This window comes from Cryptotermes secundus, unplaced genomic scaffold (assembly GCF_002891405.2).
Source record: "Cryptotermes secundus unplaced genomic scaffold, Csec_1.0 scaffold565, whole genome shotgun sequence".
Classification (NCBI taxonomy): domain Eukaryota; kingdom Metazoa; phylum Arthropoda; class Insecta; order Blattodea; family Kalotermitidae; genus Cryptotermes; species Cryptotermes secundus.
The window spans coordinates 1,410,774-1,426,617 of NW_019731581.1; the positions used below are offsets into that span (position 1 = coordinate 1,410,774).

The 15,844-nt window shown below is 42.6% G+C and overlaps 1 protein-coding gene across 1 annotated transcript in view; it reads right to left on the reverse strand.

Moving 5' to 3' along the window:
• Positions 1-1,323: 1,323 nt before the first annotated feature.
• LOC111867198 (nuclear receptor subfamily 2 group E member 1) overlaps positions 1,324-15,844 on the reverse strand; it is a 47,610-nt gene continuing 33,089 nt past the window's right edge. Inside the window, exons 4-9 of the mRNA XM_023856816.2 lie at positions 11,197-11,537; positions 9,939-10,049; positions 5,683-5,766; positions 4,576-4,731; positions 3,202-3,283; positions 1,324-2,568 (exon numbers count right to left, since the gene is read on the reverse strand). Coding sequence (XP_023712584.1) covers positions 2,318-2,568; positions 3,202-3,283; positions 4,576-4,731; positions 5,683-5,766; positions 9,939-10,049; positions 11,197-11,537 — 1,025 coding nt within the window. The 3' untranslated portion in view covers positions 1,324-2,317. The remainder of the gene's footprint in view (positions 2,569-3,201; positions 3,284-4,575; positions 4,732-5,682; positions 5,767-9,938; positions 10,050-11,196; positions 11,538-15,844) is intronic.

Genomic DNA, 15,844 nt, shown 5'->3' on the forward strand with positions numbered 1-15,844 from the left:
ACATGATAACTGGCGTCAGAAGTTGGATTCGAACCCATGCCCACAAGGAACGTCCCACAATCGATCACGCGGCAAATTCAATAGAGCATCTAGACGACCTATGCCCGCCACCACTTGAAGCTGGCCCATGACCGGATGAAAACTCGTTACGACAGACTGGCTAACTACCTACCACGAGGGCGAGCGAACCTCATGGGAGAGCTTACAAGCTGCAAGATGTCATGAACAGGATCCACACGAACTTTAGATCGAGTCACTACTCCAAAACTCTCCAAAATTCTTACATGATAATACGTATATTTAACGTGTGTGTAGCTGCATTCCATTCAGTCCAGAAGCTTTTGTCTTCTCGTCTGTTGTCCAAGAACATAAAAATTAGAATATACAAAACTATAATTTTGTCCGTGGTTCTGTATGGGTGTGAAACTTGGTCTCTGACATTAAGGGAGGAACACAGACTGAGGGTGAGAACAGGGTGCTGAGGAGAATATTTGGACCGAACAGGGATGAAGTGACAGGAGGTTGGAGAAAACTGCATAATGAGGAGCTTCATAACTTGTACCCTTCTCCAAGTATAATTACAATAATCAAGTCACGGAGGATGAGGTGGGAAGGTCATGTAGCACGAATGGGGGAGACGAGGAATGCGTATAGGGTATTGGTGGGAAAGCCAGAAGGAAAGAGATCACAGGGAATACCAAGGCGTAGGTGGGTGTACAATATTAGAATGGATCTTAGAGAGATAGGATGGGATGGTATTGATTGGATAGATTTGGCTCAGGATAGGGACCAGTGGAGGGCTCTTGTGAACACGGTAATGAACCTAGAGTTCCATAAAATGCTGGGAAATTCTTGAGTAGCTGCAGAATTGGCGGCTCCTCCAGAAGGGCTCAGCTGCATGAGTAAGTAAGTAGCTGCATTAGCTACATGCACTGAATTCAAACTAAGGCGATGCGTTGCTCGCAGTGTCACGTGCTATGGCTGAGAGATGAGTCATGAGTAGTAAAGGACTGCGACCGACTGGGGTTTTATCCTGGCATTTTCATAGAGGGACTGAGAAAAACCACAAAAGACCCACCAGAACATCTACTGAGATTGGAATGGAAAACCTCCTCAAAACGAGCCTATATAATTACTCTTCCATGACTACATGATATAATGATTTCAGAGAAAGCGGGCCGTGGCCTGTTCTGAAACAATACCCCTGACATTTTCCTGGATAGTCTGAGATAAATAAACTCAGAGGATGTAAGTTTTGAGGTTTTCACGGCGATGACAATGAAGAAAGTTGTCTTCTGGGTTTAGGCACCGTGTATTCTTCGTTTTGGCCGACGTTTCGGAGGAACGTAGCGCCTCCATCTTCAGAGCAGTTGAATAGCTGCGGAGAGCAGTAGCTCTCAGCTACTCAGAGGATATTTGTTACCCCGGCCGTGACTTGGTTCTGAACCCCTTTCCACACATTTTGATTCACTGTGCTTACATATAAAGGTAAGCCTGTTAACAGCAGGGATAGAACGAACAAAATGGCGTTACAAGATAATGCACGCTGTCAGTAGTGTACATGATTTGCATATTAACAAAAGTAAACTTGCATCCATTATCTGATGGGAGCCGATGTTATGTCATACTGGAGGTGAAAACTGAAGATGGGTGAGAAATTTGTTTTCACCCTCAGGAAAAAGCAAACTAACAAGACGTGGAGTATAACCTGACCTAAGAGGAACATGAAGTTAACACTGATGAAAGTTATAGTTTGCCACATAACATTGCTATGATAATCAAATCGAGAATTGGAATTTGAAGGAAACAAGAAACTCTTCTAAAAAATTTGTAGGAAGTATCAGTCAGCATCAGAGGAACAGATGTAGAAGGAATAATGTTATTGGTACAGACCTCAGAGAACTCGAACGTGGGAATGTAAACCCAGAATGGGCTGACTTGATCAACTTCTGTGGTAAGTGTGGCAGAACTGCATGTTCCATAGCAACAGTGAATTTCTCCTTGGGTCAATTCTTCAAAAAAAAAAAATAACATTTGTTGTTCTGGAAGGAAAATGAGGTTAGGAAAATTTACAGACATTTATTTCGTGTTACTGTAATAAATAAGAAAGAAAAGTGAAGTTGGGTCCATAGGACCGGCAGATAGATGCGAGAAATGCCCTATGTGTATTTAATAATATTGGTAAATGTTCCAAGACAACCTGTCTGCAGAAATATATTCCATTTATATCACCTCCAGTTGGGCACAAGAGACCAGCTCCTGTTCCATCCGTTCTGCTTTAACAACTACTGCAAAATCGCGAAACCAGAGAATTTTCTTATGTATACTTCTCCATATGGTACATGTCCCCTAAGAGGCGTTGAATTGGAATTTCGCCGATGGTTTCTTTGAAGAAAAGTTGTTCTACAGTTGCTTGTCGCACAGCCCTCAAGCTTGGTACCAGCAACAGAAGACGGCCAAACCGCGTAGGCTGACGTGGGTAGCGACTTCTGACGTAATCCCCCAGGATGCACTGCGCCTGGTCCTGCAGCATCTCCACAGGCTGGACGTCACACAGGCCCACTGTTTCTGGACGAAAATGAATGGCTACAATCAGCGTTTGAGAGGTCAGTCTCCGATTTAAAGCATGTAAATCCCCGTAATACAAAATCGCGTCCACGTCTTTAACTAAATTTCTAACCGAACTCTGCAGGCAAACAATCAGTCAAAAGGAATGTACTGAAGAGCGAAAGACACGGGTCATTGGGCGTTTTCTTTTTGTCACATTGTCTATAAGGGCCCCAGGACCTCCTTCTACAATGTGTACTGGAGCTTCTTCCCCGTGGGGCAAAGATACCAGAAGCATAAAGAGTCTTGATACAGTTTCGATGTTAAGAATATGTGGAACTCTTTATAGAGGCCCTCAACAAGCTCCCATGACATAGTGTTAAGCACAGAGATATAGTCTTCTTAATTATTGTTACCATTCCAGATATTTTCAGTAAGAAACAATGGCACAGATTTTTACTGTTAGTCCAGCCAAGCGTGATGTGAGATATATAGACTGCAACTAAGGATGGCGACAGTCATGATAACAGAGAGGCTGTTGCGCCCCATCGCAAACAAATATGCATTGCACTTTCCAAGCTGAAAAAATTAAATAGATTATTAGTTATTTGGAAAATACCTCATTATGGATTTAAAATATTACAAACCACTCACCTGGTGTAAAAAGGATAACCGCCTTCATACAACCGCATTCACTGCCATCTGGAGAGAGCTGGCGGAACCTGCCCATGATTTCCTAAAAATTAAATTCAGGGTTGGATAATAAAACTATCTTGGAAAAAACGCCTATGTATTGGCCTGGAGGGCCACAATCCAGGGATTAACATGCAAGGAGATCAGGCACCTACTTATTATGATAGAGTTTAATTTCGTAATGAGCCAAATTATGATTACGAACTCGTACGTAATGTGGTTTAACTCGGAAAATCATGAACGTAAATAGCTTGTTTTTTGGACCTAATCATATCTATATTTTGGAGCAGGCCTACAATATGGGATAAAACTTGGCCCAATTTGAGTATTCGTGCTGATTCATACAGCAGGCTTACTTACGTTGTCCGAAGAAGAATTTCTGGAAATGGTTAGTTAGTTAGTTAGTTAGTTATTGGAGAGGGTGGGTTTCCCCATGCACCGCGACCAGTTTGATCTATTGTGCATCCCTCTATGATATTCTACCAGTCTCTATACCCTACCGATATTGGTGCGTACCATCAGTCCCGACCGAGCCAGCGAGTTCTCTACTGGCTTGGCGGTATCTATAATGCTTCCCCCATCTACCAGAGGTATTAGAGACTACTGTTGGGCGGGAAACGTCCTTGAATTTGGCTCAGCGACCTCCTTTGTGGATATGAGGTATTTATGGAAATAACTAATTGCCTACTTTCCTTTCATACGACATGGACCTCATAGAAAACGACGACGCGTCCAACAATTCTTCGTGGCTGCGGGAACATGTTTACTGAGCCGTTGCCTAGCAACAATAGGGGGATACATATAAAGGCACACAGATCATTCTCTTCTGGATCCACTATTCTGGCTTTGAGGCGTTAGGGGAAGTGGATACAGCCACATAGACAGCAAGGCGATCTCATAAGCTTCGTATTTCTACAAGGTAGAGGAAGTGGACTAAAATGGCGAGGAACATAAACATTTTGGAGTAATATACACGATAAAGTGGATGAAAATGCAAACATTTAATTATCTATCTTGATTGTGACATCTTAATTTCTGAAATTAAGCCTGAGGTTCAAATAATGGGCCAATTTTCAGGCACATTTCACGATGAAGTGAAGTAAAAATTTCGAAATAGAAAATAATTATTAAAATATAACAAAAGGATCAATAACCTCTACTTCCAAGTCTTTTTCTTTGAATAAAGATGGGTTAGTAGCTCTGTAATTTTAAGCATTTTTCTTTACATAAATTATAATATTTCAAAGACTGCAAGCCCTAACCATTTACAATTGTAATACAATGCAGAATGGTGAGTCACTATGCATAGTTGCCAACAGCACTGAGAGGAATTACCTGTATGGTTTTGATTTCATTGTTGGTAATGTCGTCCTGAGGGAGGCGGTCCCTGGCCTTGCTGCAGCCGAAAAGCGCTGAGAGGTCCCAGGGAATGGACCACTGCGCCAAGTGTAGTAAGAAAAGCTCTTTCCAAGACTCCTGGAGTAGCAGCAGCTGCGACCAAGCATTGTGCAAGTAATTATTCTGACTAATCTCTCCACGTCTGTGACTGAAAACAGAATTCTGGCATAGGCTCAAGGTACATCCTCCTCTTAGTGTTGTCATACGTAAACACACGAATACAACAACTCTACTATTCTACTGCAACACTGAATCTTATAATTTCATTCAGCGCTGCACGTTCTATTGTAGTTGACATGAGAAGATTATATGGCTTCTGAAGGGTTCTGACGATGATGTGTTACGCTTATTATTAGGCAAATTATCTTTCTAAATATAACACAATATTTCAACAGCTAAAACTCCTACCATCATCAAACCATTAAGTGGCTGGGACTTGCTCTTTCTAAGAAACCCAGCTGAGTAAGTACCCTTCACCTGAGGATGGGAGCAATTTCAGCTGTCGAAACTTTGTGTCCTTTTGCAGAATATCTAACAATGGACAAATCCAGAAAGACAGTAAGACAATTATGATTCATGATATATGTAGCTTGAATAGAAGAAAAAGAAAAAAAATGGTTGCAGAATTTTGATGAGAAAACTTCTTGGAAGATTGAGAAAAGTAATGTTAAAATGGAACTTCTGGAAATAGTGATAATACGAATTGAATTTAGCTGGCTCAGAGCAGGACTTTTAAGCAGAATTAGGAGTTGCACTTTTAGGTTTAGATAACATAGAACTGCAGATAATTAATATGATACTTAGTTTCCAGGGCACGAGGTATGAAAGAGATATCAAAACAATGGATTAAAATACTTGCTGACTAGATTATACAAAACATTTACGCTTTACAAATACAGACAACAGATTGACCACAATATCTGCGGTGTGACTGTAGAATAATTATAATATTCAGTAGGTATAACAGTCTTTAGCTCTAAGAATCTTGTACTTAGTTTGAAATTGCATTACTCTTCTTCATGTTCCCACACACACCCACTTTACCTGGTCTCTTTTGGATAGCGTTTGAAATGGCGCCAGGCACCGGACCCACCTCACTGCCATGAACAGCAGCCGTGCTGTCGTCTCCTGCAAGATATGCAACACAGAATACAATTACAGACGAACCTCTGCTTACGAACTTTCAGGAGAAGAGCAGTTCGTATTTATGAACTTTGTGAATCCCCAGTTAATTTAACGAACAGAGAACCCAGCGCTTACGAATATGTTAACAAATTAATATTAACAAATTTCACGGTAGACCCATAACTTACGGAAATATATAAATTTAACTTACGAACACATTTCAAAAAGAAGACATTACTCGCATGTTCGCAAGTTTGGGTTCTTTATCTTGCTCCAATGTGAGCTAAAATAGTTGTTGTCTCTTCGTGTAATCCATGACAACGGGATACCTTGGCTGAATGTGGCCTATAGGCATTATTTGTAAAGGAGGGATTTATGCCCCCCCCCATGCTTTTACAGGGTATGAAATATGAATTCTTTTTTGTAATGGAATTTCCTGACAGCATCAAATGAAGAACCTCCCTCGTCGAATTGAACTAAACTCTGTGCAATGGAGTCTACGTTCAATATGCCACAGACAGACTGACAGACGAACGGGTGGTGAACACATGTTGCGGGAAAATCTGTGTTAGGTAAAGGTAAAAGGTAAAATTGTCCCTTGCTTAACTAAGTACGCACTACGCCATGAAGGCGTGTAGGGGAGTGGATGTGTAGATCCACATTTTCTTGACCTCGGTATTAGCTGGAGACGAGTGGTCAGCTTCATACCCCTGCCGCTCACCCCCGGGGAAGAGTCCCCGGTACCCAATGTATAGGAGGATGGGTGGAACCCAGAGCCGGTCTGGACGATTGGAGAAGAGAAAATTCTTGACATTACCGGGACTCGAATTCCGACCCCTCGATCGTCCAGCTCATAACCAGTCGCTATACCGACTACGCTAGAGGACCTCTTCTAATATAGCAGTCTAACAATTCTCGAGTTTAAGAGACGGCCCAGGGAACTTTTTTTAACTGTCTCGAAATCCTAAGTCCTAGAAAAATGAAAATATCGAAGGCTTCCTCCTGGACGTAAAATACTGTTCCGTTTGTTTCTACAGCTTTTATTTGTAACAATTTTCGCTCCGATGGATAAGGATATCCAAAGAGTTACGTTTGAGATGCAAGCAGAAGGACACTTGCGTTTTCCAGTAGCCCTAACTTCCGTTATTGTTGTCCGAGTGAGATTTCAAGTTTCCATGGCGATGACTATGACAGCCTACTACTGCATTCTTCAATGTGACGCCGTACAGTCTGGTACAAGTTTGACGGCGTTTTCTGGAAACGTAGCGTCCACCTTCAAGGCCTAAGACCTAATCACTTACTCTCCTTGGTGCTGTCTTTCTTGGCTTACTCTTCGATACTGAAGATGGAGGCAGGATGTTCCTCAGAAACTTCGGTGAACTAGTACCAGACAACTGAGGACAGTACACTTAAAAACTTAATTTCCTAATAAATTGTGGTGGAAGTTGTGATGGGTCTGCTGAAAGCTTAGGCGCTGGCTGATCCAGCCATGAGCCCTGCATAAGGCATTCCTTTTGCTGCATGAATATCGAACTAGCCAAGTCAACAACGTGATCTTTGTGGGGGGCTCATGAAGAGACAGAATCACACTCGGGGCCGCTGTTGTGCCACTTACTAACAGTCTCATAAGATAGGCGGTAGTGCAGTATGTTAGGAATTAATTTTCGCGCACTAGCAACATCCTGGACCACATTTCGTGAATGCGCTTGTTATGGATTGTTTGCGGCAACCAATGGGCGTTCAGATGTTGTTGGCTTATTGGCGGTTTGTCATCTGGGCGTCGGTAAAGTCACTCACTGTTGCTTGGCCTACGGCAAACCAATAGGAGAACTTCTCTTGGAGAAGTCAATGCAGGGGTAGCCAATGCGCGAACAGGAAGGAGACAGACGCAGAAGTCAAAGGGATGCTGGGAGGAAGAGGTTTCAGGCAGATGTCAGTCACAGGAGCAGTGCGTGATTAGCGTTGCTACGGAGCATATAGCAGGCTTTACCTAGGCTTGTCTCCAGGATAAAATCGATAGGCTAATACACGTTGCTTCTCTCTCCTAGTATCTCAAAATAAATAGCCAAACGTCGCCTACATTATTGGGTGGGCCCATAAATTTACAAATAAACTTCACGTTGATATAAAAAACAAAATAAAAGTTATCCCTGAGGGTAGCAGTAGAGGCCCCATAGGGTTGTGAGATGTCGAGGCTTTCATATTTTCTAAACAATCGGTCCAGCTTCACGCACTGGCCTGGAAGATTCCTGGAAAGACTAGGTCAACTGAAAAATCAGATTGACCTCATTGAGAATCGAACCCGAGACCTTTAGGCTTCTAGTTCCTAAAAATATTGATACTTTATAATCAGATTTGTATTGTTTTTTCTTCTTTACGCACAGAAGCAGGGAGATGAACACGTATAATAAGTAGGGGTACAGTCCGCTGATGTGGAATGTGAATAAGCTAAAATAGATGAAAGAATTAGCGTAATTTGGACTATACTTGCTTCCGGTGTCGGTGGCTTTACGAACTGTCCCACAAATATAACACAACAGCCGAACTGGCTGAGTTACCAACCAGTTCACCACAAATGCTTGAATAATTAATTATTTCTCGAAATCAGGGACAGGTAAGGGAGCTGTAGTTGGCTTAAATGAAGTTTAGACCTCAAGTTCTTGGGAAAAATTTCGGGAATTCTGACAAAAGTCATTATCCGGCAGTTGAGATGGAATTACGTAAATTTTAAGTTTTCACTTTAGGTTGAAAACAACAAACAACGCGGAGAAGCAATATTATACTGAGGTCCATTTCTTCAGTTGGTAAGTTCAGAGATTATACAATATAGGCGAAATTAATTCTAACGAAAATCTCTCAGGTCTATTATGATAAAATTATGAACATTTTCAGGATATGGGATTATCTTGATAAGTTTAAAGGAGTGTAAACCTATGCTAGCAAAAATTTTTCTGAAAAGTCGATTAATTGAAAATATCCGTCTTCTGGCATGTGGGGCCGTGTAGATATTATATAAACCGACGTTTCAGAGGAAGGTATTGCCTCCATCTTCAGGGTAAAAAATGTAAAAATCCTCGAGCGAGGTAACCAGCGTGAGCAGGTGGCTGCAGACTAAGTCTCTCGCTTGTTCCTCGCTCGCGGATCTTTTCCTTCTTTCCTTCTACCCTTAAGATGGAGACGTTCCTCTGAAACGTCGGTTTATACAATATCTATACGGCGCCACATCCAAAAAGATGGCATTCTTCACAGTCACCGCCGTGAAAATCTCAAATCTTGCATTGTGCAGATCATTTCCACGAACGGTTTAAAAAATTCACAAGCGGTAACTTTGAAAATAATGTAGATGCTGTAAAGTTGTTCCTCAGCTGCTTCATGTGACGTAGCCAGGAGTTCTCACTTTCAGCATTAAATTTTTCCATAAAGAACAGAAGAGGGCTGCCCCTATAATTAGTGTCCTTTGGTGATTCTACTTTACAGGGGGCTCAGAAGCCAGTTAACTTGTTAGGTAAGTGTCTCAAATAAGACACGTTAGAAATGTAGCATTGCTCCAAATGGGACTTCACATGATCACTGCACAACTTGACGGGCAGGCGGGTTAAAATCTCAACATTCCCATTAATACGACAGGATGTGTAAGGTAACTGATTTCCGGGTCACTCCATATAACAGAGCATATCCTGTACTTATCAATTTACGTTGCAAAACCCGAGAAACATTTTTTCTGTACCCGCCGCCCCCGCCGCCCCCGGGAGAAATCTGTTTTTGCTGTGTAGTCATTAGCTCTCCTGCATCATATGTGACAGATTCTGAAGGTCGATCATACTTCCAAGTTCTTATTTTTCCTCAGTCAATTCAGGTTAATTCCATTATAATAGGTCCTCCTTAAAATAGGCCACAACAACTTCCTTGCATGCTTTTCTCAAATCACTGTTTAAGCCTTCTAGCCTTCGTATCTCATTCTAGGCCATACGCCATTGTTCACTCAGCTGATGAGAAAGAATTTTTAAGTAAGTCTACGTGGAGAATATCGAGAAGGGAACGCAACAACAAATTCTCTATTTATTTGGGGGCCGCTACGATGCATAAGCAAATGAAATTTGTTAAGGCCCATGTGAGACTATGAAGCTAGCAGCCATTTGGCAGGTGAAGTGGTGAACTGAACACATCACACTCACCTGGAGGACTTCCCACGTAGGCGACAGAGCGAGGGGTAGGGGGCTCGGCTGGGGGATGCTAACAGCTGACAGTCGCTCCCCATCATTCAGCTTCGCGCTCCAGATGAACTCCTGTTAGCAATTTAGTCAGGCGCTTACATCTCTAGCATTTTGCCATCTCACAAGAAAGAAAATGTTTATTTAAGGGAAGAAATAGTGAAATATGTTACAACAAAGAGAATATTCACAAGGCCTAGTCCGTAAAGCTGAACAATTCCGTATTAAAATAATATTTTGACATGATGACAGTATAGTTTAATAAAAGAAGCCATCCGCTACTACGCAACAGCCGGTAAACAACAAGTGACAGTTGGTAGATACGCACACAAAAAGACAGGAACTGCTGGAAACTGTGTTTTTATTGGATTGCGAGATAGTTGCCAGCCGGTAAAACCATTGGCACGGAAACTGAGGAATCTGTATTGTTGGGAACCGTTACCAGGCAACGATTAGTGAAGATAAAGCAAGAGGAGAAAATTTGGTGTGTGCTATACAGTCTTGAAAGAAACTCAGACCCATGTAAGAAACCAAACTGAAAATTAGCACGTGCCAGACGGGTGGCACCATTAGAAATAGCAGCCCAGTCGGGGAGTCCCATAAATCTTGCAGTCTGCACTCACTGGCTATTTCTGTTGCCTTCTTGCTGTCATTTCAGAAGGACGATAGAATGTTTACACAGAGCGTATGGAATGTGTGGGGCCTAGCACACATTTATATCTTGGTGATTATTATTATTATTATTATTGGAGGGGGTGAGTTTCCCCATGCACCGCGACTAATAGTCTATTGTACGTCCCCCTTTAATATTCTACCAGTCTATATACCCTGCCGGAAATGGTGCTCGCTATCAGCCCCGTTAAGCCGGCGAGGCTGGCTGAGGTACCCGATGCTTACCCATCTACCGGAGGCATTGGAAACTACTTGGGCGGGAAACTTTTTACCTAATAATTTTGCTCAGAGGTCTCCTAGAGACATGAGGATCTTTACTGATAATGAGTGGATTAATGTAGCATTTCTTACCTAGAAGTATGACGTAAGTAGGCCTATCTGTAAAATGTAACACAATATTTTTATTTAAAACGACGTTTCGGAGACTGGGCTATGTCTCTGTTCTAGGTAAATTGCCTGTCTGTGTTGAACGGTAGGAAAATAACAGGTTTCGTGAGATTCCATTGGAAAGACAATCATGTGACACGTGTGTGTAGCAACGGAAGTTTACCTGACACTTCTCGGCTGACATGAGGATCTGCAGAAGGCCTGGAGGGGGCGGCTGGTGCGCTAGGAACATGGCGGCGGCCGGGGGAGGAGCAGGCACTGTGGCGTGATCTCCCCCACTTGTCGCTGCTGCGATCGTCGAGTGTTTGACCGGTGGCGCCGCCCCTGGGAACAGCAATTTGGCTGACGCACTAGAAGCTGCATCCACAGGCGCCTGTAAAACTGGCACCCCGCCAAGTGCTGGAGGCGAGCCCATGTGGTGATGGTGGTGGTGATGGTGGTGCAGATCCTTGCCGTGGTGCTGGTGGTGCTTCGGCTTCCGGGGGCCCCGCTCGTGCTGCACTGCTGCAGTCATACAAGAACACATGGAACAAAAACGGCCTCGGTTAGCTAGCTAAACCCTAACGGGAACCGGAACCACTACTGTGCGCCAGAGATATTGGCGGCGGTAAAGCAAACTATGAAACTGATGTTTTCTGTGCTTTCTTGTCGTAGCGGCGTCATACATTCATATCCGGAGCTATTTATGTTGTTCCAGGCTCGTTAGGCTCCTGAGGCCACAACCCACACCCCATGAATCGCAGATAACGACAGATTATCGTATCATTGTCGCTGCATACTTCCTGTCGTCGAATTATAAGGGTCGGACGGACGAGGCTCGATTTCAGAAGTGACGTAAGCGTAACTACCGTATTTACGCATGTATAGGCCGCACACTTTTTGCCAAAAATTCAAGAGGAAAACTGGGGGGCGGCTTATATTCGAAATATTCGAAATCACAATTCATTTAAAAAAAAATATATTCATAATTAGTAATACAGAGTGTTCTACTCCTGAAATAATATTCCAAGAAAATTATTTTTTCTATAATTTCTGTCTGAAAATTGTGCTGCGGCCTATACACGCACGCGGCCTATAGCCTACAAGCGTAAATACGGTACTCTGTGCTTTTCTCTTCGCCTGCGAGAGACACTGAGTCTACTCCGCGTGTAGTCTACCTACCAGGCGCTCGCGCATTCTCCTGAGGCAAAGATGACAGAAGCTTGATACCGGCTACACACGTCAACCCAGAGCCAAGGTTAAGAACGCGCCTAATCCACTGTTCACTTGTGTATTTCTAGGCACAGAAATAATTATATTTGCTCCGGATCTAGAGCGAGGTCCTGGTTTTTTGACGTAAGCTTTTCATGTCAATTCTAGATCTTGCAGAGCCGAATACTAGGATAGTATTTTAAACTGGGGTTTGCTTCTAGGTTCACCCTTTCCTTCATTATGTCCCTTGCACATTCAACTTTACGTAACTTTCACATAGGAATAGAAAGACGTGAAGCAACTTTTACAGCTGACGCATTGTCGTCAAATAGCATAGCTTATGAATAAATGCACACCCTGTATACCCTGTGGGTTCTGTCCCTTCCTCAGCGCCATCTCTAAGCGGATCCAGTTTTGAGATTCCCTCTCGTCTCGTCTCGCCTTATCTCCACAGACCCCTCGGCTCTATTTAGCCCGAGCCGCACCAATCCTTCTTAGCGCCATTACACGGGGAGAATCTGCAAATCCTCTCAATACGGGGGAAAAGTCGAAACATGTTCAATCATTTCTGCTCCGTCGTGAAGTGCGCCAGAGCTTTTCAACATGTTAACCCTCACTGGCGGCGCTTTCGTAGCGGATGAAGATGAAGGCCTGCAGTGTTCCCGCGATTTTGTTTTCTGTGCAAAGGAATAAAATGGCTTCAGGTACATGCAGCTGTAATTTCACCTTTAGATCTCTTGCTTCAACAGGAAAATTCTTTATTGAAGACACTGTAGTCGGAAGGGCTAAGCAGGCAGCCTTGGTGTTTGGGATGGACGGATTAGTTGCTCCATTAATCAATGCTGGCAAGTGTCGCTCCCCATGAGAGATAAACTGATGCTATTAGCACGGCCAAGGGTGAGATTTGCAAAGGAACACGTGACGAGTAGATTCTAGTACTTGGAGAACACTTTTAGCAGTGAGCATGACTTGGATTTTATGTTTTATCCTTTTTTTTCTTTTCAGTGTTCCTTCTTAGGACATTTACAGTGGACTCCTGTCAGGCCGGGGCTTCATTTGGTCACGAGCATTGATATTAGGCATATGGACCGTAAGTGACTGATTTTCGTGACAACATAAACTTACGTATATCATGCTATTCGAGAGACCCAGTTCTGAACCATGTTACATTGGTGACGTCTATCAGCGTGGTAAATGAGAGAAACCGTACAGCCTTTTCCTATACCTATGATAACTTCCCATTAAAAAAATATGTCTGCCGGTAAAGTCACGCTCGGTTTTAACATCAAGTTGGAAACATAAAGTACACCGGCGGCAGATGTGCGAATTTTAACTACCGGTATACGTGCCGACTGGAAAAATGGCAGCCAATGATGATAGGTCTCTTAAATGTGAGACTATATGTAGGAATTGTGCCTACCTTGGAAAGCAATAACTTGCTTCCCGCACAAGAACTCCGTGACCATAGAAGACAGAACTGTGCGTATTTCCATGTCGCTAGCATATGACCTACGCAGCTGATACGGAGCCTATAAATACCTCGTGAACCGAGGCAGTCACCAAGAAAACTGACCTGCAGGAAGTGATGTTGATTCCCATTCGAGAGTAGTCGGTACGAATCCCGGCAGTGTACCGAATATTTTAAGTATTTTCCTCAGTTCCTCCAGGTGGGTCCTGGAATTGTTTATCTTCACTTCCACTGCTAGTTATCTCAATTTATTTATGCTGTTTTTAAAACTTACATTTTATCCACAATATTATGTCATGACAATTTTCTAGACTTATATAATTATTTTACGAGTATCTTTTGTAAGAAAAATATTTGAGCTTCCTTGAATTTCAAAATCGACTTGGGTAATGATCATTTGTAAAGCTACAGAATTTGTCATTTCATAATTTGTTCAAATGATGTCCTTTCTGCCGCACACGGCACTGAATCCTTTACTCATTTTTAATGCCTCGGTGTTATTTATTAGTAATATCGTAGACCTACTGGATTTGGTAAGATATTTGATATAATTAACCGGTCAATCAACTAACCCAATCGCAGCCATTAGGTTAACTGATTGATGGCGTGATATAAATTAGCATTAATCCCATAAAAGTGCATAAATCTTTTAAATTGCGGCAGCGGAAGTCTTCCCTTTCTAACAGAAACGTCGTGAGAAGGCTGGGGTGTACAGTGAAGCGATAAAAAGCTTATTGAATCACATCCTATGCCCTGGCAGCAAGGGGAGCAAGGAGCTGGAAAAACAGCCTCTTCCTGGTATCAACGTTTCTCTCGCTTGCTTCTTCACTCTTCAGCTTCAGTCTTCTCCTTCCCCTGTTCCTCACATCATCATTAATGGGGTTTACCACAAGAACAGCACCGGCTCTTTCCCAGGCTTCTCCATGGAGCAGAAAGCATCAAGAAGTATAGGGGTTACATTACAGTGCAGTACACCGTGGCAAGGTGAGTTGTTTCTCTCTCTGCAAGGCTCATGCTGACTCTCAGAGCCTTAGTTCCTATCTTACCAACGGGTATATCTCTGAAAAAAGCAGTCTTCTGGGATTTGGCAGTGTATATGTGGTGTTAACCGACGTTTCGGAGGAACGTATCGCCTCCATCTTCAGGGGAGAAGGAAAAATATAAGAAATCCACAAGAGAAGAGACCGTGAGAACCGGTAAAAGCAGACTGCTTGCGGATTTCTTATATTTTTCCTTCTACCATGAAGATGGAGGTGATACGTTCCTCCGAAACGTCGGTTAACACCACATATACACGGTGCTAAATCCCAGAAGACTGCTTTCATCATAGTCACCGCCGTGAAAGCCTCAAATCTTACATAGTGTATATCTCTCTTGGTTTTTCTCAGTGAGTTCCAAGCAAACAAACGCTCACTTTCTGGAAACAGAACCCGGACGTTTACAGTCTAAGTAATAAAGACCGTCATGTGATACGCTCTTCAACAAGTTAAATCCACTTCACAGCCCCATAACCTATTTCAATAGCAGGAGTATTCATTTTAATATTATGCTCCAATCTGATATTCAGTCTTCCAACAGGTCTTGTCACCAAAATTTTGAATAGAATTTTGTATTTCCTCCACCCTGAATGTGTAGTTCATTACAATATTAATGACACGCGAGAGCCATATATATACCAGAAAATACTGTGACTTCTTTGTATGATGCGTGGAGCGGCGTTAGGTTTATTCTCGAAGTTGCTCAACCAAGTTTTATACAAGTTTTTATTTGGACATTCACTAAAATTTGCCAGGAAAATAGTTTTGTTTCGTATCTTTTATCGGACTTACAGTCCTATCTATAACCCACACATTACATGAAACTGAAATCTAAGAATAAACTATTATTTCTTCTAAGGACCGGACCCTCACATGAAGGAACAGAAAGATTTACGTAACATAAAATATGTATGTCATTAATAGCTACAAATTCATTTCAGATGTTTTTTCCTTGGCACTACAGCCCCAATGGGCCTGGGCCTACCTACATGAACTTCTCCGTTCACTTCGTTTTTTCTAGATCTTACACATTCGGTAGGACTCCTTGGGCGGGTGATCAGCTCGTCGCAAGGCCTCTACCTGTACACAAACACAGAAAAACGCACCCACACAAA